The following is an 18,848-nucleotide window of genomic DNA, read 5'->3' on the forward strand; positions in this document are numbered from 1 at the left end:
CTTGAAAATATGAACAATACACTCACCTCCAGTGTTGATGCTGCTCCAAGAAGCGTGTCACTCCTGTTTCAGCAGCGTAGGTGTCAATGTGAACAAAGACGTCTGAGGAGATGACATGCATTCTATGTGTTGCAAAACAATCCATTTATTATCCGTCAGTACCATGCCAAGCGGGATGAAGCGATGTTCGGCCCGCTCCTTTCTTTAATCGGGCCCATTAAGTGTTTACATTTTCTGTCATTGAATGGTGGAGATAATTTAAGGTCCATTCCAAATGTGTTGAAAAAAAAAAATACACCTGAATAGACTACACTAAGAAAATGGCATTCACACACATCTACAGTATTGCATAGAGTTTACAAGAGCAATTTGTCAAATTCTGGAAGATTTTTTGCAGTTTTCTAAAATTGGTTCAGAAAATATATATTGAAAAATTCCTCTTATTCCAAATCATTGATTTAAAATAATATATACTGTAATTTCCGGCTTCCAAGTTTTTTTTTTTTTCACACGCTTTCAACCCTGCGGCTTATTGCGGTGATGCAGCTAATTTGTGCATTTTTTCTAACGGCCACAAGGGTGCACTCGAGCGGAAAAGGTAAGAGTGCGACCGGTTGAATATATGTGCCGAGGAAGGGACTTTTACCGGTATGATGTTTCTTTTTTTTTTTTACCGGCCCTGTTATCACTGCACTAGCGTGTTGCTGCTGTTACTGCCGCATCTCAGTGATTTTTATCTTTGCTGCCCTGTCTCTAATTTTTACTGGTATGTAAAAAAAAATGTTAAATGAGATTCTCAAAATAGATTATAGATAATGCATTTTTGTTTTTTTAAACACTGTTATAATGTGAATGTGGCCCGTCTGTCTTTTAAAATCAAATCTGGTGCTTAAGCACAAAACTTTGCACACAATTCGTACCTGCCGTGGCTGGCAACAGCCTGTGGAGTTCCTGCATCCCTCGGCCTCCTGGGTAGTTGTGATGGGAAACGTAGAGGCAAACGCCAGAGTAGGCCCCGTTCATCAACAGCTGGCCCACCACAGTGGCCGAACCCAGTTTGTACATCCAAGATTTATGGTAGTTGCTCAAACTAAAAGACAAAAAGCAATATTATGTTGTGGTATATCCCCCCCCCACATTAAGATTCCATGTTGTTGGTGTGCGCGGACATAAACGAGCAGCCTCGAGCAGCCACTAGAGTGAAGACGGGGAAAGTGTAGATGATGAAGCGCAGCTCTTTGTGTGGCAGCAGCGAGTAGACGAGGATGAAGGCGACGGCAGGCAAGAGCCGGAGCCTCATCCGCCGGTCAAGGAGCCCCGCGGGGACCAACGGCAGCGTGCAGCCGAGGCCGCGGGGCAAAGCAGAGTAAAAGTACCAGAGAAAGGGTGAGGTCTGACAGAGGAGTCAAGGAAACACTGTATGGAAATTTAAAATTAAAAAAAAATGTCCACTGCATTTTTGATAGCCGTTGTCCTCGATATTAAAAAGGATATTCCCCAGTTGGAACTTTTGTTGAGAATAGTATTGTACCATAGGACCTGACCTTCTGGCCACAAAGGTCTTCTCCAAAAGAAACTGTCAATCACCACAGTCAGAGCTGGAAAAACGTGCGAAAATCATCACCTTGCTCCAAATATGGCAAACTAAATACAGTGAAGAAAATAAGTATTTCTGTGCTCCATAAGAAGCATATAAAGGTTTTGGCGTGGCCTCGCCAGTCTCCAGACCTAAACCCAATAGAAAATCTTTGGAAGGATCTGAAAATCCGTGTTTCTCAGCGACAGCCCAGAAACCTGTCTGATCTAGAGAAGATCTGTGTGGAGGAGTAAGCCAAAATCCCTCCTGGTGAACAACTACAGGAAACATTTGACCTCTGTAATTGCAAACAAAGGCTACTGTACCAAATATTAACATTGGTTTTCTCAGGTGTTCAAATGCTTATTTGCAGCTGTATCACATAAATAAACCCTTAAAAAAAAAAAAAAAAAAAAAAAAATCATACATTGTGATTTCTGCATTTTTCTTTTTAGATGATCTTTTTCACAGTAGACACGCACCTACGATGAAAATTTCAGACCCTTCCATGATTTCTATGTGGGAGAACTTGCAACATAGCAGGGTGTTCAAATACTTTTCTTCACTGTATATATTGCGAGTGTCTCACTTACCCAGTGAGAGCAATCCAGCGGGAATCGCGTAGGAAAGAAGTTCCAGTAGGCCAACCTTTCTGCTCAACAGCGAGATTGCCAACATGAGACCCAGAAAGATGCAGAGCTCCGATCGGAACACAATGATGGCGAAGGCGGAGAGGCTGATGAAGCGACCGTGTTTGTCGGACATCCAAGAGGTGAATGCAACAAGGACTGAGAGGCAAAATGAGGAGTGTATTTTTAAAGAAATTAGTCAATTAAATCGATCACAACCCAAAATCAATCACAGTCTATTTCTCAAATTGGTGTTATGAGTGACAAAGCAAAACATTAGTTATGTGAGATCTTGCAACATTCTTTGACAAAAGCAATACAGTGGTGCCTTAGTTCTCGAACACAATCCGTTCCAGAAGGCCGGTTGAAATCCGAAACGTTCGAAATCCAAAGCAAGTTTTTCCATTACAATGAATGGAAAATGAAATAATACGTTCCAAGCCTAAAAGAATAGCTTTTTAAAAGCATTTTTTTTTTAGCTTTTACTGAAAATTCACTGCAGAGTAGAAATGCATGTATAGTTCAAATACTTTATATTATTAAATCATTTAACAAATATATTTTTTGCTTAAAATGTATGCTTTACTAGTAGAGTACGCTAGGCTAGGAGTGCATTGCCATATCTGTAGCCACTCGGCCCCATGCCTTGAAAATCTTTTTTATTTATAAACAAAAGTGCAGAAGAACTTTAAACAAGCAATAATGAGGGGGAAAAAACTTTTTATTTTCACAGAAAGGACGTAACGTACAAAAAAATTTAACTTGCAACTAGAGGTAGGGGTAATGGAACAAAAGAAAAAAGCAAAGCAAAGCAAAACAGTTTCAAATGTCTTCGATGGGGGTGACTCACCTCTTTTTAACAAAGAAATAACTCCATCAAATGCTTCTTGGAGACAACAGTTTTACGCACCACTTTCCTTTTTTCAGCACCAGCATTTTCACTTGCCTTCTTTGGAGCCATGATCGGGGGTTAATATTGCTCAATTGGAAGAAAAAAAAAAAAGTCACGTCCGCGTGCAGAGGAGTGTGTGGGTCAACTGGTTGCGTCGCTTCTGTTTTTTTTTTTCGGGGGTGCGTTCGAAAGTACAATGACAAATCGTTGTGGGTCATCCGGTCAGGGCGTTCGAATACCGATTTTCGTTTGAAAAACATCTCGAAATTTTCATTCGAAAACCGATTTGTACAAAAACAGAGACGTTCGAAAACCGAGGTACCACTGTATTTTATTTCTGAAATGAAACGTCGCAAATTAGAGAAACAGTACCTTTAAAATATTTTGCCGTTTTAAAAAGAGGAAAAAGTCTTACCAATCGGGAGCGCAAAGACATTCGGAAGCGTCCGGGTGCTGTAGAACATGAGGTGAAACTGAGATGCGCACATCAGGCAGAAGAGGAGCGCCACCGTGGAGCCGAACTGCCTCCGCACCTCTCGCCGCATGTGCCATAGCGCAGCGGTCACGCAAAGCCCGAGAGAGGCTCGGACTGAACACAGCAGGCGAGAAACAAGATTGTGACACGGAGTTCACACGACAACTGGGCGAGAGGTCCGTGACTTGCCAATCAGCTGTGTGGAGAACTTGGGTGCATTCAGCAAAGAAGACAAAAACACAACAGGGGAGCAAAGGATGGAGATGAGCAGGGGACCAATGAAGGTTCGTGGAACCACGCCAGGGAACTCATGGTGGTCATACTGGAAGACATCAGAAACGACAGCATAAGTTTAAAAAAAAAAAGATTATTCATTGGGCGTTTTTTGAAACATTTTCCTAGTCCCCACAATTCCTAATTTTACATGACAAATAAAAAAAAAAAAATCAAACTGGAAATTATGTCACCTTAAAAAGTCCCACATTTCCAGTACAATATTCACATTTTCCAAAGTGAGCGAATCAAAATATCTTGCGAACTGCTTTTCACGGGCTAATTTCTACAGAATACCAAATTAACGCAGACGTTTACAAAATGTTAAGAAACATTACTTTGGGTGAGAATGACCAACTGAATGAATTCATCTGACACATTCACATTCATCTGTCTCTCAAATAATTTCAGAGGACTTTTTTTCAGTTACATAACGTCCTCGTCGTATGATTGAATAAAAACGTGTGGAGTGATATTTATTATTCCAATTATTAGCCTAGCTTTTTAGCTTCCTCTCCACTACCTCCCGCTTCCTACCTTGTCAAAGGCAAATGTGTGATACAGGAGGTCGTGGGCCGCTTGCAAATTGAAGCTTTCTTCGACTTTGGTGAACGGACAGATGAATAAGTGCAACAAAACCACAAACGTTAATAAAAGTAGAAGTGGAAACGCAAAAACATTATTTGCTTCAGCCATGACAGCTGGAGGATGATTACTACTTCCGGTGTTGACCGGATTTGACTTGTTCGTCTTGTTTTTGTATTGGAAAATTTGTTTTTTTTATTCATTTTTATTATTTCAAATACAATATTATTATGAAATATAACAATGATAAGTGTGAATTTCTTCAATTGTATTTCGCCTTCGTGAATTTTCCACGTGGGAAATGCGCTCGTTGTCCCGAGCGTGGCGGCAGGTGATTGGCCGTCTGTTTGATTGGCAGGCACAAAGAGCCAATCGCCACAAGCCACAATTCGGCTAGAGGGGCTGAAGCGGAAAACTACAAGTCGTACATCTTTTCCTCAGCCGGCATGTAAATACTCTCTTATTTGCGCGTTGTATTTAAACGCTAATGCTTATTTCTACCACAAGGACAGTACAGTTAATCCGCTGTGTGTAGCGTACCGAAAATAGCTAATTCGTTGTGAGGTGGATTTTATTGTGTGCACTAATGAAACAGTGAAATGCTGCCCACGGGTCCAGATTTGCGACTTCTCAGGCTTTTGTCCTGTTTTGTTTTACTTTTTCAAGTCACAAACGCGAAGAAGGATTTAAAAAGCGCTTGTGTGACCTGCCAACGGATTACTGATAATTTCCAAAAGGTTAGTGAGCACGTAGGAAACAAGTCTCTTGTTCTTTCCATGTCTTGCATTTTTCATGTATTATTTCTAGGGTTATGAGAGAACTGCTACGCAGAATTTTGGTGGAGGCAACACAGCCTGGGAGGAGAGGAAGCTGTCCAAATATGAGACAAGGTGAGAGCGAATACCAGGTCAGCCTGCTACTGGTCATCCTAAGTAAACCACACTAGAAATATGATTACTTACTGTTATTATTATTAGAATATTACTCATTGGTTCGTTTCAGAATTTGAGGACACTTTCCACCCACCCACCCCCAATAATCCATGCACAAAACTCCGTCGCGGTCACTTTTAAAAATGATGGATGCTCTGAGACATAATGTAACCGTCTGGTTGTTGTAAAATAATTATTTTAAATACCACAATAGTTCCTGAGCAGCCTCTAAAACGGATTTTGTTTTTGTGATTTCTCAAACTAAAACGTTTTAATTAGCTTTTTTTTTAAATGAATTTGTCTTCCTTGTAAGAACATCGTTTTTCATCTTTCATATTATCCTCCGAAATTGTCTATGTTGTGATGCAAAATTGCTCCTAAAAGTGGACCATTAAGCTTGAAAAACACACAAAGTAGTAAAATGGTCAGTTTTTCTCCAAAGTGTTCTCCAATTCTAGAATGACCGCCATAACTGAATATTTAAGTGTAGTTAAATGTGTGATTGTTTCACAATACCGCTTTTTTTTCCAGTGAGATCCGACTGATGGAGATCGTGGAGGGTCTGTGCGACAGTAGCAGCTTCGAGTGCAACCGCATGCTCGAAGAACACGAGGAGCTGTTTGAGACCTGGTGGTTTAAAAGGTCTGTGGAACCGGACTCAGAATGTCGGTGAATGCGTTTCGATCTTATTAACCGTCTGTGGTTTCAATGCAGGAAAATGAAACATCCTGATTTGCATAAGTGGTTCTGCATTGATGCCATCAAAGTGTGCTGTCCAAAAGGCACGTTTGGGCCTGACTGCAACGGTGAGGAAAATGTCACCGTCGGTTTTAAAGTTGGCAAAAAGAAAATACACAATGTTGGGAATCACTGCCATGGACCACAAACAGAAATTGCGGGTTTTTTTGTTTTGTTTTTGTTTTTGTTTTTTTGTGTGTGTCAAAGCTTGCGTGGGAGGCTCTGAGAAACCGTGTCACGGGAACGGCAAGTGCGACGGTGACGGGACCCGCGGAGGGGACGGCAAGTGCACGTGCGACGTCGAGTACAAGGGGGACTTCTGCCTGGACTGCATCGACGGCTACTTTAACGAAGTGCGCAACGACTCCTTCTCCCTGTGCACCGGTACGACACGTCACCCACCTATTTATCGCCCGGATTATCGTTCACTGGATAACGAGGGTCTCCCTCCGCCATTTTAGAATGCCATTCCTCCTGCAAGACGTGCAGCGGGGCGACCAATCAGGACTGCAACGAGTGCAAGGATGGTTGGGAGGAAGATGACCAGGAAGCCTGCATTGGTAAAGTCCAAGTAAGAAAATGAGTATTAATGGAGCACCAAAGGCACTGACACATGGGTTGTGATATCAGATATAGACGAGTGCTCCAAAGACTCACCTCCATGTCAAGATGATCAATACTGCGTCAACACAGAAGGTTCCTACTCCTGCAAAGGTAAAGCCGCACATCTCAATTCTGTCCGCTTGAGCTCGAAATGAGCTATTTTGGCCCCTCAGGTTGTGATAGAGAGTGCGCCGGCTGCACAGGAGCCGGCGCAGACAAGTGCCAGACGTGCGCCGGCGGCTACCAGGAAACCGAGGGCACCTGCGCAGGTTTGTGTGGCATCACTCATTAATCCTGAACGACCACATTGCAGCAAGGTGGTATCAAAAGTGCAGAAGTTAAGATTTATGCTTCAACGATTACATTTTTATAGCCACATATTTATGTTTGGACTTGTTGAGGATTACTATGATCCAAAAATGTAATTACCGTCATTTCCGGCCAACAGAGCGCACCTGGTTATAAGCCTCACCCAGTACATTTGCAAAGGAAATACCATTTGGTACATACATAAGCCGCACCTGTGTAAAAGCCACAAGCCCACATTGAAACACGAGATATTTACAAAGAGGGACTGTACACAGAGTTTTCAAAGTTTTAATACCTTAGCTTAGCTTAAGATAGTAACAACATGGTATCACAGACAGATCAGGTTAAAAAAAAAGAAAAATCGAAATCATTGAGACGCGGCAGAAATATGCTAACGAGGTGCTAACAGGGCCAGTTAAAAAAAATAGCGGTAAAGATCACTGAGACACGGCAGTAACACAGCAACAACATGCTAGCACAGCACTAACAGAGCCGGTTAAAAAAAAAAAAAAAAAACTTACCTAAATTACTGAGACGCAGCAGAGACACACTAGCAAGTTCCTAACGATAGCGAGCCGCAAACAGGGCCGATTTTATTAAAAAAAAAAAAAAAACATACCGGTAAAAATCAGACGCGCTAACAGGGCTGGTTTAAAAAAAAAAAAAACATACCGGTAAAAGTCACTTCCTCTGCACATATATTCCACAGGTCTCACTTACCTTTTCCGCTCAAGTGCCCCATTGCGGCCGTTAGGAAAAAATCCACAAATTAGCCACATCATCGCATAAACCGCAGGGTTGACAGCATGTGAAAAAATTCATGGCTTGTAGGCCAGAAATTACATTAGTGTTTGTTTAAGAAGGAATTAAGTGTGCCTGTAGTGAGAATAAGCAGTACGGAAAATGGATGGATGGATCATTTATTTCACTGTTTTTTTTTTGTTTTCCACTAGATATCGATGAGTGCTCCCAGACAAAGTCGGTGTGCACGAAGGAGCACCAGGAGTGTGTCAACACCAAAGGCAGCTACAAGTGCGTCTGCTCCGCCAGCTATGAGGACAAAGATGGCGAGTGCGTCCAAAAGCCACAAGAAGGTTTGTGTCACTTTAAGGATCGTAAAAGTTTGTTGTCGTGTCTAAATAGTTATTGTGTCCTCAGACCAAGAAGAGGAGCCCGCGGTATTGGAGACAGATCGGAATCCTCATGAAGAGCTCTGATGAGAAAAGCGGCACTGACCAGAAAAAAAAAACTGTGGGGGAATATTTGATCCTGCTCATTGTAAAAAATACAGGACTTAAACAGCAGCAAAAAAAAAAAAAAGAAAAAGTTTTCTACCTGTGGCGCAAGGAGTCTTTGAGATTTTATGCCGGTGTTGCTTGTCTCTGTTGTGCATTTGTCCTTATTTTCAGTGTTGTTCTTTTAAAGGTCAAGTGTCATCCCTATAAACATTCTAAAATAGATATTGTAATGAAAAATACATTAACATTATTCACTTCAATGTCTACACGAAAAAATAAATATGAGCGGAGAGCCCGTCATCCACCCGCAAAGTTGCGGAAGTCTCATTCGACATCCAGGTGGTCGCCATATTGGCTGCATCTTCTGTCTGTGACGTCACAACTGGGACGTTCGCTATTGAAAACATGCTGTGCTCCTACGATGGGAGACGAACACGCACCTTCTGACACAACCGGGTGAAGTTACCGGGGCAATATTACCCATACCATACCCGAGCCATATTTAGATGACATGCGGATCACGGCCAAACCGCCTTGCCGTGGCGGTGATAAAAACAACGCCGGCCAGGAGCGACCACGCCGCCGTGGCCAAACCGCCTCCCCGTCCGATCCACTCCCGCTGATCCCACTGATCGCGGCGGACGAGTCACGGCTTTGGTGGTGGCTCGTCCGAAGCCGTGCTCGGTGCCGACGGGTACATCAACACGTTTAGCACCCGTGACTTAGCTTTTGTTACATTCTGAGAGGATTACCCCCCCCCACCCCCAAACTATGATTTGCCAGGGGGGAAGCACCTTTCTCCTCCTGCATGTGGTCAAACCACCTCCGCATTGGGGCGGAAGCCTTCGCCGGTGATCCCGACGCGCACATTGACACATTTAGCACCCTTGTCATACATATGCGGATCGTTTGTTACGTTATGGGAGACGAATTACGTGGTCCCCCCCCCCCCACAATTATTTTTTTTTTTTTTAGTAGCTGTATGCACACCTCCCTGTCATTTGGAACCCACGAAGCTCTCGTCCTTTGCACCTGTGCAATCCATTTTTCACGACGAACCGGGTCTTTTTGAAAAGTATGAAAAACAAATCTATCCTTCCGAGTGTTCCAGCAAAATCCAGCAATGCAACAAGCCGGCATTTTGGCTTACACGAAGGAACAAAGAGCTACCTTCCAGCAGGTAAAACTAGTAGAAACGGACAAGACCACTTGAGTGCGCTACTGCCCCGTACGTCACTTCCTGCTTCTTCTCCAAAACAAATCCCTCGAGAGGATTTTCATGGGGGGTTACAAAAAGCCATTAACGTCAAAATCATGTGTGGTGAAAAAACGGATGGGTCCATGTCGGCTGCCCTTTTTTTTTTTTTTTTCATCCATAACATACTAAAAATCATGCATTTCATGACTTTGGTACTTGAAGGTAAATAAAGGTGTTACAACTTAAAGCAGATGTAATCTAAAGATTGACGTACTGTAAACAAATTTTGTCAAGTTCTAGTCCTAGTGAGAGGTGGACTTTTGTGGCAGCAATTGACAAAACTCACCCAATCAATCCGAACTAGATAGCATTTATTGTGCGCGCTTACACTGCAGCTCTGCTTACTTTGGACTTTGACATTCTCTTACCTGCGAACAGACTAGTTGTCAAATCCCGGTGGAGAAACTTTTGTGGGTGGGTGGTCTTAAATGGCCATGTGTGGATTGTGACGTTTTAGGGATGCTTTATCGCCACCTGGTGGAGGTGAGCAGGAATACAAACTGGGGGCTGTCATAACTGTAGATACAAAACGTCAGAAATGGAAGCGTAAGACTGATGAAAGACATATTGAGTGTCCTTACCCTCCTTTTGTATCGTCCAGAAGAAAATTTATCGATGACATACAATCCTCACTGAAAGTGCTTTCGTCAGTGCATCTTTTTTTTTTTTTTTTTTTATTGACCACATCACTTTTTGACAGCTTTGTCTGGCGGCAATAAATAAAATGTCCCAATGTCATCGCATTGTGTCACGACAGGCCTTTTGTGATCACTACAACACACTATTTACATTTGCATTGTCTTCAGAGCGTGCGCATCTTGAAGGTACACGAGTTTGTAATGGCATTTACTTTTACGGGAGGGCTCAGTGCATTCTTCTAGCATGTTCCGGTTCACCACAGATGAGTCTCTCGGATCTCAGCGATCACCTGGCTGGCTTTCTGCAACGCCTACGAACACACGGGACCAACGGGGCGGTTCAGGAACTTTCTCATCCTTGTTCAGGGACGACACGTCGCGGAGTCCGCCGCGTTTTACCTGCAGCATGTCGGCCGCCTCCTTGCGGCGCTGCGCCATGTCCTCCGACTCGGTCAGCAGCTCGTTGAGGAGGCCCGACTTGTAGAGTTGACCCACTAGCTCGCTCTGGAGGCTGTCCTTCACGTGATTGACCAGAAAGTGCATCACTGCCTTAGGCACGCTGAGGAGCACATCGGTTTGCCATCATTGGAAATGAAACAATAAAGCGTGGGTGTCAAACTCAAGGCCCGGGGGCCAAATCTGGCCCGCCACGTGATTTTATGTGGCCCCGCGAAGCCAAATCTAGAGTGCCAATTTCCGTGATTCTTGTAAAAATCTGGACCGAAATTTCAGATTGTCATACATCATCAATGATAAATTTGCGATATTACAAGCATTTTTGTCTTACCAAACATGAATAGTTGAAAAACACATCACCCTTGATTTCTGATTCCAAGGCTAGTTCATAAATTGATGACATCAATGTGATGAAATGATTGAATATTTTTGTTCCACAGTCATAACGGGCCCTCTGAGGGAAACCGGAACAACAATGCGGCGCCCGAGAAAAATGAGTTTGACACCCCTGCAATAAAGGAAAACAGGACGAGGGAGTCAAGCTAGTCACGCGTCTCCCTACCTGTCTTGGATGTTCTTGCGCACAATAAGGAAGTAGGATTTGATGAGGCGTTCGATGACCTCGCAGTCCCGCTGCTCACGTGACGACAGCTTCCTGGCTACCGGTACCGGCTACAAGTTGCCAAGAGAGAGATTATTGGGGCGACAATACTCCTCAAGGATCGGGAGAGGAAAACAACGACGAGAAGTCACCACATCCAGCAGGTTGACGGCTCCTTTCAGAGGGCTTCCCGGCCCCGAGGCGGGTCCGTCCTCGCCTTTCTTGAGCATCCCCCTCCAGGCGCCCGTGCTGTCCGCGTCGCCCTGCGGCCCCGCTGCCGGAGCCTCGCATCAAAAAAAAGGAGCATCGACGTGAACCTTTCTGACACGGGGACGACGTCATGTCGCCGAAGTGCAGTCAAAAATGCAAGCGGATCGGAAGAAGCTAACGTGAAAAAAACAGCATTGAGGTCCACTGTGTGCTCCATTGTCACTACTGTGAAGTTCTGCACTTCACGCAAACTTGGAAAGTGAAACTAAATCAAGAGTTTGGAAAGAAAACTTGAGGAAACACTGTTATTGCAAGTCCACACAGGCTGGGGGCAGCGGGGGGGGGGGGTGTTACGAAAAGAGCACGACATCAGGAAATAAAGATTAGGGTTCAAGCCAAAGCCATCAACACTGTGGGCCAGGCGCGGGGCCAGCGGCTGCCCACCTTGGCGCCGGTCGCGTCGGCTCCGGACGCGGGGGGCTCGCCGGAAACCGCAGCTGGGCCTTTGCCAAGAGACTGGCAGCAATTTGAGAGCAGGGATGGAGGGAAGTGGAGGGGAAAATACGGAGAGACGGAGAGAGGGGATGGCAGTCCAGTCATTTGAGCAAAGAAAGAACATGTAGGATCCGGTCACCCTTTCGGAGTTGAACTCAAAATAAATTAAGGAGACTCGACTCTTCGCTCAAAATCCATTTTTTTGAACATTAAAAAGGAAGCGTACCTTATCTCTGGTCACTGCGGCGGGCAGCTCCCTCATCCGGTTTCTCCTTTGCTCCTGAACACACAAAAGCGTGAATTGGAATACAGCACACTAAGTTCTCTGTCATTAGAAGGAAAAGTGTGAAATCATCTAAAATTGTGTATTTGGGGGGCGGGGGGGGGGGGGGGGATCTCGAGGCAATGGCACACCTCAATGTTGTTGTTCATGACCCCGCAGGCGTCCGCAAAATCAGGATGCTTTGTGTTGATGTAGGCCAGCTCGATGGCAACCAAGTTGTGCACCTAACAGAACGGGACAACAAGGCGAGAGTCCTCGCTTCTATTTCAGATTCAAACACGTTTCGGCGACATGTGGGCCATATATACCGTGATTTCCGGCCTCTAAGCCGAGACTTTTTAAACATTAGCGTTAGCATTAGCCTGGTGCTAGTGTTAAACTCTCTGTGTACCAACTTTCTTTGTAAATATCTCAAGTTTCAACGAAAATTTCAATGTGGGCGCTTGCGTATGTACCAAATGGTATTTCCTTTACAAATGTACTGCCTGAGGCTTGTAGCCAGGTGCGCTCTGTAGGCCGGGAATTGCGGTAAATATAGAGAATAGTCCCAGAATGAAGTGAAAAATTGATGCGGAAAGGACGCGTGTGTGATGATACCATTTCGTTCGTGATGGGCAGCCTCTTCCTTAAGAGGGAAGTGACGACTTCCACGATGGCCTCGTGGAGCTTCGGGAATCTCTGCAGCTCCTGGCAGAGAACTCCATTAAATAAGAAGACCCGAGCCTCCCCCCCCCGCCTCCATTTCCCACCCCCATTTCCCGGGCGGATAGGCGACAACCTGCGTGCTGTAGTTGCTGCAGTGCTGGATGATCCTCTGCATCTCCTCGTGGACCAGCTCCACGCAGCGCAGGCTGGGCTCCTCCAGGCGTTTAACCTGCTTCTTCACCAGCAGCTCGAAGGAGACCTCGGGCACGAACAGAGACGGGCGAGGACCCTGACGCGAGGTGGGAAGGGCAAAGGTCAGCCCTTTGCAACGTTGGAAAAGCTGGAAGTGAAGCAGTACTGACGGTGGCGTTCCGAATGGCGGTGAGGATATCGATGGTGCTGAGGCCTCCCAGGGGATCGACGCACTCCAACGTTCGGCCAAAAGTCTCGTGGAATATGTAACAGATTCGGGCTCCGCCGCACCTGGGGATATCAGTTGTGATATTCATATTTCAAAACGACAACATTTTGTTTGGATGGCGCCGGCGCTCACAGCTCTGCGGTCTCGATGTACTTGGCCGTGCCCTCGATGGTGTTGCAGTACTCGGTGGCGAACTTGGTGATGAGCTGGAGCAAGGTGGCGCTTTGGTCCTCCACGGGCTCGCCGTAGCTGCCCAGCAGGGACTGGTACTGGGCGGCCAGCACGTTGATCCGCGTCTTGAGCTCCGGCAGACAGTCGCGGATGTGATGCATCAGTAGTCTGGCATGGGCAAAGGGGGCGAGGGAAGGGAAATTTTCTACACAAGAAAATCTGTTGATGTGATTCATATTACCGTAATTTCCGGCGTAGAAGCCGCGACTTTCTTCAGGCGCTTTCAACCCTACTGTTTATGCGGCGATGCGGCTAATTTGTGCATTTTTTTTTTTTTTCTAACGGCCGCAAGGGGGCACTCGAGCGGAAAAGTTAAGAGACCGGTGGAATATAAGTGCCGAGGAATTGACTTTGACCGGTCCAGCCCTGTTAGCGCTGCGCTAGCATGTTACTGCCATGTCTCAGGGATTTTTATAGGTATGTTTTTTTTTAACCAACACTGTTTGCGCGGTGCTAGCATTAGCACAGGGGTCACCAACGCAGTGCCCACCGCGAGGACCATATAAGGCGCCCGCGAGGTATGTTAAAAAAATACCATAGGCCACAAATTCTTACTAATATTTGTGCTTTAAATGCTGAATCTGACTTACTAACGTGAATTAAAATTTTAAAATACCTGTAATGTCATTTACTACAATAAATTAAAACCAAAATATTTTATGTATGTGGAATGAACTGAGGCTGAAATTTGCCGCAAACATGTCACGTAGTCCTTCATACGATCGGTGCTCACGAAGTAGCCTTCAGCCTCAAAAAGGTTGCAGAGCTCTGCGTTAGCACGGCGCTAGCGTTTGCGTTAGCGCCGCGACGCTAGTGTTAGCTTATAACCAGGTCCGGTCTGTAGGCTGGGAATTATGGTAATGATGGGGCTCACACTGACCTGTTCAGGGTCCTGGCCAGGTATTTGGTCCCGTTCCTGTTCGCGAGAGACGGGTACTTCTTCTGCAGGAAAGCATGCTCGTCACGGATCGCGTCAGCCACAGACTTTTTGTTGTTGATGTCCAGCTGGCTCCTGTGAACATCAGGTGATTAATAGGGCTCTATTATCCCGAAAAGATCCATGCTCTGATTAAATATGCCATAAATAAACAATACATATAGATCCACGTATCAGAGCACTCTCTCCCGACTCATGTTGAACGCGTGCGACGCTCACCTGTTGACCACGCCGATGAGTCCCAGTTTGACGGGAATGACTCGACCCATCAGCACGTCCATGGCATCGGTGCCGGCGTCCATCAGGTCCAGTTTGGTCACCACGGCCAACGTCCTCCTGCCTGGCGGGTCAAATGCAAAGAGAAGCGTTGCATGATATCCATTCGGAGCTCATGCCGGGCGAATGACTGTTCTAAGGGAACTGATTTTGGGGTTCACCGTCGGAGTCCACCTCACGGGCCACCTTGAGGGCTTCAGATGTCGCCATGTCCGTGTTGGCGGCGGTGACGGCTAATATGATGCAGTTGGGGTTGGAGATGTGCTTCAGGATGAGATCTCGTATCTGGATCTCGATGTCTTTGGGCTGATCTCCCACAGGCACCTGCGACAAAATGGGGATTTCCCACGTTAAGACGTGCTTATGCTCAGCGTGTGTGTGTGTGTGGGGGGGGGGGGGGGGCTGCCTTACCTTGGTGATGCCAGGCAGGTCCACCAGAGTGAGGTTGACAACGTGGGGGGAAAATATCTTCAGATGGATGGGCTCGTCGCTAATGCCCTACACAGGAGGGGACAATAAACCCGTATATGAGATGAAATCCATTCATCTTCTTTGCCGCTTATCCTCACGAGGGCCGCGGGGAGTGCTGGAGCCTATCTCGGCTGTCAACGGGCAGGAGGCGGGGCGCACCCTGAACTGGTTGCCAGCCAATCGCAGGGCACATGGAGACAAACAGTCGCACTCACAAATCACACCTAGGGCCAATTTGGAGTGTCCAATTAATGTTTTTGGGATGTGGGAGGAAATCGGAGTGCCCGGAGGAAATCCACACAGGCACGGGGAGAACATGCCAAGTCCACACATGTGGGGCCGGGATCGAGCTCGGGTCCTCAGAACTGTGAGGCCAACCCTTTACCAGCTGAACCACCGTGCCGCCATGAGATCAAATAATTTAGCAAATTAGTAGTAGCTAAGAGTTATGAATTGAAATCAATTTGAATGACGTGGAGAATACATTAAGGCAGCACGGTGGGGCTGGTGGGTTGAACCTTTGCCTCACAACTTTTAGGGTCTTGGTTTGAATATCTTTCCAGGCATTCTGTGTGGAATTTTGAGTATAAAAAAAAATAATAATAAATAAAAATAATCTCACTTTGTTATTCCCTGATATTCGTTCTGTTTCATCTTCTATTTCTTGCCTGATTTCATCGAAATCAGTGTAGATCTGAAAAGGAAAAACATTTTTTTTTTTTTAAATGGTAATTACTGGGTAACGTTTTAAAAATCACACTAAACTTTACCTTATTTTTAGTGTGCAGAAACTTCCCCCACTCTTCGCCTTCCCTGCCTGTACAACACGAGGGCAAAAGCAATTTAAGACATGAACATGACTTTGCCATCACGTAGAGGTGGGGGGCAAAAGGGGGTCTACTAAAACTGACGATCAAAGTAGGGTACAGTACTGACAACTGGAGGAAGGTGGATACATTAATTAACGTGATTCACAGTACGAGCATGCACCTTTATGGAGCTTTTTCATACCCTGGAAACTGCAAGTGAGATTCAAAAAAACAACTTCATTGATAAGACACCAATATGTGATCAAAAAGGCAAAAAAAAAAAAAAACAGGCTAGCAAGGAAGTCGAAAACCAAAAAGGGGTCTCCTCCGGAAGGAGGGTGTGTGCGAGAAGCTGGGCCCCTAACCGATATCGTCGTTTTTGCGGACGTCTCCCGGGTCGACGTGGACCAGCTGGAGGATGAGAGGCCGCCTGGTGACGATGCCGGTTCCGCGGGGGAGCAGGTCGCGGCCCACCAGGCTCTCCAGGACGGAACTCTTGCCGCTGCTCTGGAGACGGATCAAGCGCGGAGAAGATTAAGATTATTCCCGGCTTTGCTGAAGTACTGCATACATATTTTACCCATAGAGGGTGCTAACAAAATATAACATGGGCAGAGGGATCGTGACTAACATTGTCAATTTAATTTTCAATTAAAAAGTGATGTTTAATGTTCATTTAACAATTTCACGTCATTGATACTTATTTCAGATTCATTTGTGATTGTTCAACGAAGGTTTTTGTCTCTAAAATGTGTTTTTTTTTTTTGTATGAAATGTTGGAGAATCTGGAACGGATAAAACAGATTTGCATTAGTTCCAATTTGAAAGATTGCTTTGGTTTTGGTCCAATTTGGTTTTACTCTGTTTTTGAAAAGGCGATATACTAATTTAGCATCAGCCATCGTAGGGCGTTACAAGGAGAGTATAAAAATATTGCTTTGGGGCTTGACGCCTTCCGCGAATTGAGATTCAAAACGTTTTGTGATTGCCTTGAGCACGTTTCAAATTTGTTGCTCAAGGGTCAGATCCTGCCCGCCACGTTTTCTTTATGTGGCACTTGGAAGCGAATCATGTGCTTAAAAAAAATTCATAATAGTCGAACTATTATTATTGTATTCACATTTCAAAGCTAGCTTTCCATCAATTTGTTCTGTGCGATCATTTGAGGCGATGACATGTCAAGTTTACGGACGCCAAACCAAAATTAGCACCAGTCTTCTTCTTCTTTTCCTTTCGGCTTGTCCCGTTAGGGGTCGCCAAAGTGTGTCATCTTTTTCCATTTAAGCCCATCTCGTGCATCTTTCTCTCACACCCGCAGTCTTCATCTCATCCCTCACAACACCCATCAAACTTTTCTTTGGTCTTCCTCTCGTTCTTTTGCCTGGCAGCTCCATCCTCATCCTCCCTTCTACCAATATACTCACTCTCTCGTTCACCAGATCGAACCATCGAAGTCTGCTCTCTCTGACCTCGTCTCCTAAACATCCAACTTTGGCTGTCCGTTTAATGAGCTCATTTCTAACCCTATCCAGCGAGAACCTCAACGTCTTCATTTCTGCCACCTCCAGTTCTGCTTCCTGTTGTTTCTTCAGCGCCGCCGTCTCTAATCCGTACATCATGGCCGGGCCTCACCACTGTTTTATAGACTTTGCCCTTCATCGTAGCGGAGATGCTTCTGTCACATAAAACACCAGAAACCTTCCGCCAGCTGTTCCACCATGCTTGGACCTATTTCTTCACTTCCTTACCACACTCACCATTACTCTGGATTTTTGACGCCAAGTATTTGAAGTCATCCACCCTCGCCATCTCTTCTCCCACCGCACATATACTCTGTTTTACTGCGGCTAATCTTCATTCCTTTCCTTTCCAGTGCGTGCCTCCACCCTTCTAATTGTTCCTCCACCTGCTCCCTGGTTTCACAATATCACCTGCGAACATCTTGGTCCAAATGGAATCCAGTCCAACTTCATTTGTCAGCCTATTCATTGCCACCGCAAACAGGAAGGGGCTCAGCGCGGATCCCTGATGCAGTCCCACCTACACCTTAAATTCTTCTGACACACCTACAGCACATCTCACTGCTGTTCTGCTGCCCACATACATATCTTGTACTATTCTAACATATTTCTCCGCCACACCAGACTTGAGCATGCGGTACCACAGTTCCTCTCTTGGTACTCTGTAGGTCTACAAAAGACACAATGTAGATCTTTGTGACCTTCTCTGTACTTTTCCATGTGGCTCCTCGAGGCAAATTATCCATTTTTGGTACTCTTTACAATAAGAATGATAATTTCATTAATCTTTACAATAACCATGATAATTCCATCAAGTATCTACTTCTTTTATAGGTTGATGATGAGGATAATGATGATTATGATGTAAATAAATGAATTACATTTCCGTCGACTGGCTCGTGATGTGATTCTTAAATTAGCACAGAATGAAGGTTATTAGTTTTTCAAACGCAGACTTGAAAGCGCTCCTGTTTGTACGCCCGTGTCATTTACGTCCATCACGCCGCATTGAAATTCAGAATTAATAAGCAGTGACTGGCTGAAATATTACCACCAGGTGCTTTAACGGCATAACGTTATCGTCGCCTTTTACCTGGGTCCCCACCACCGCTATCTGCGGCAGCTGAATAATATCCGCCCCCACGGTGTTGAACACATCCTGGAGCTTGTTAATGACAGGAATAAGTGCCTCCATGCCCTCGGTTTCGCGACAAAAAAAACTAAAACAAAATAAAAGGTTTCGCCGGCTTTTCTTTTGGTGAGTATGTGGGTGATGGACCCAAAGTCATTCAATGTCTCGGCGTCGCCACCATTGCGACAACAGCAGCTGCACTTGCGACGTCGGGG

General features: G+C 45.3%; 3 protein-coding genes across 7 annotated transcripts in view; 1 reads left to right on the forward strand and 2 right to left on the reverse strand.

Annotated features, from left to right (window-relative positions):
* alg12 (ALG12 alpha-1,6-mannosyltransferase) overlaps nt 1-4,561 on the reverse strand; it is a 4,846-nt gene extending 285 nt beyond the window's left edge. Inside the window, exons 1-8 of one of the 2 annotated variants that reach the window (XM_061806990.1) lie at nt 4,383-4,561; nt 3,762-3,894; nt 3,513-3,686; nt 2,170-2,364; nt 1,494-1,598; nt 1,170-1,392; nt 921-1,090; nt 27-102 (exon numbers count right to left, since the gene is read on the reverse strand). In XM_061806990.1, coding sequence (XP_061662974.1) covers nt 27-102; nt 921-1,090; nt 1,170-1,392; nt 1,494-1,598; nt 2,170-2,364; nt 3,513-3,686; nt 3,762-3,894; nt 4,383-4,541 — 1,235 coding nt within the window. In that variant the 5' untranslated portion in view covers nt 4,542-4,561. Of the gene's footprint in view, nt 1-26; nt 123-920; nt 1,091-1,169; nt 1,393-1,493; nt 1,599-2,169; nt 2,365-3,512; nt 3,687-3,761; nt 3,895-4,382 lie in introns of both variants that reach the window. The other variant, XM_061806992.1, reaches the window with a different exon arrangement.
* Nucleotides 4,562-4,824: 263 nt separating this feature from the next.
* Nucleotides 4,825-9,165, forward strand: creld2 (cysteine-rich with EGF-like domains 2). The gene is made up of 10 exons (XM_061806993.1): nt 4,825-5,167; nt 5,238-5,320; nt 5,894-6,004; nt 6,077-6,168; nt 6,308-6,484; nt 6,562-6,660; nt 6,731-6,814; nt 6,877-6,972; nt 7,966-8,106; nt 8,171-9,165. Exons 1-10 carry the CDS (start codon nt 5,030-5,032, stop codon nt 8,227-8,229), a joined length of 1,080 nt encoding a protein of 359 aa, XP_061662977.1. The 5' UTR covers nt 4,825-5,029; the 3' UTR covers nt 8,230-9,165.
* Nucleotides 9,166-9,298: 133 nt separating this feature from the next.
* LOC133493547 (dynamin-1-like protein) lies at nt 9,299-18,846 on the reverse strand. Of its 4 annotated transcripts, none has more exons than XM_061806987.1 (19): nt 18,553-18,846; nt 16,347-16,488; nt 15,943-15,989; nt 15,795-15,866; nt 15,113-15,199; nt 14,863-15,025; nt 14,645-14,765; nt 14,369-14,500; nt 13,390-13,596; nt 13,199-13,319; nt 12,970-13,125; nt 12,789-12,878; nt 12,323-12,415; nt 12,135-12,188; nt 11,356-11,487; nt 11,165-11,274; nt 10,546-10,705; nt 10,359-10,457; nt 9,299-10,024 (listed from the first exon to the last, which is right to left on the reverse strand). In XM_061806987.1, the coding sequence occupies exons 1-18, from the start codon at nt 18,694-18,696 to the stop codon at nt 10,401-10,403; spliced, it is 2,088 nt and encodes a 695-aa protein (XP_061662971.1). In that variant the 5' UTR covers nt 18,697-18,846; the 3' UTR covers nt 9,299-10,024; nt 10,359-10,400. The 4 variants fall into 4 exon arrangements, with proteins under 4 accessions (XP_061662971.1, XP_061662970.1, XP_061662973.1 ...); XM_061806989.1 differs by lacking the exon at nt 9,299-10,024 and adding an exon at nt 11,858-11,929 and having other exon boundaries at nt 10,169-10,457; nt 18,595-18,846; XM_061806986.1 differs by lacking the exon at nt 9,299-10,024 and having other exon boundaries at nt 10,166-10,457.
* Between the last annotated feature and the right edge of the window lie 2 nt (nt 18,847-18,848).

Source organism: Syngnathoides biaculeatus, chromosome 20 (assembly GCF_019802595.1).
Source record: "Syngnathoides biaculeatus isolate LvHL_M chromosome 20, ASM1980259v1, whole genome shotgun sequence".
NCBI classification, from domain to species: Eukaryota; Metazoa; Chordata; class Actinopteri; order Syngnathiformes; family Syngnathidae; genus Syngnathoides; species Syngnathoides biaculeatus.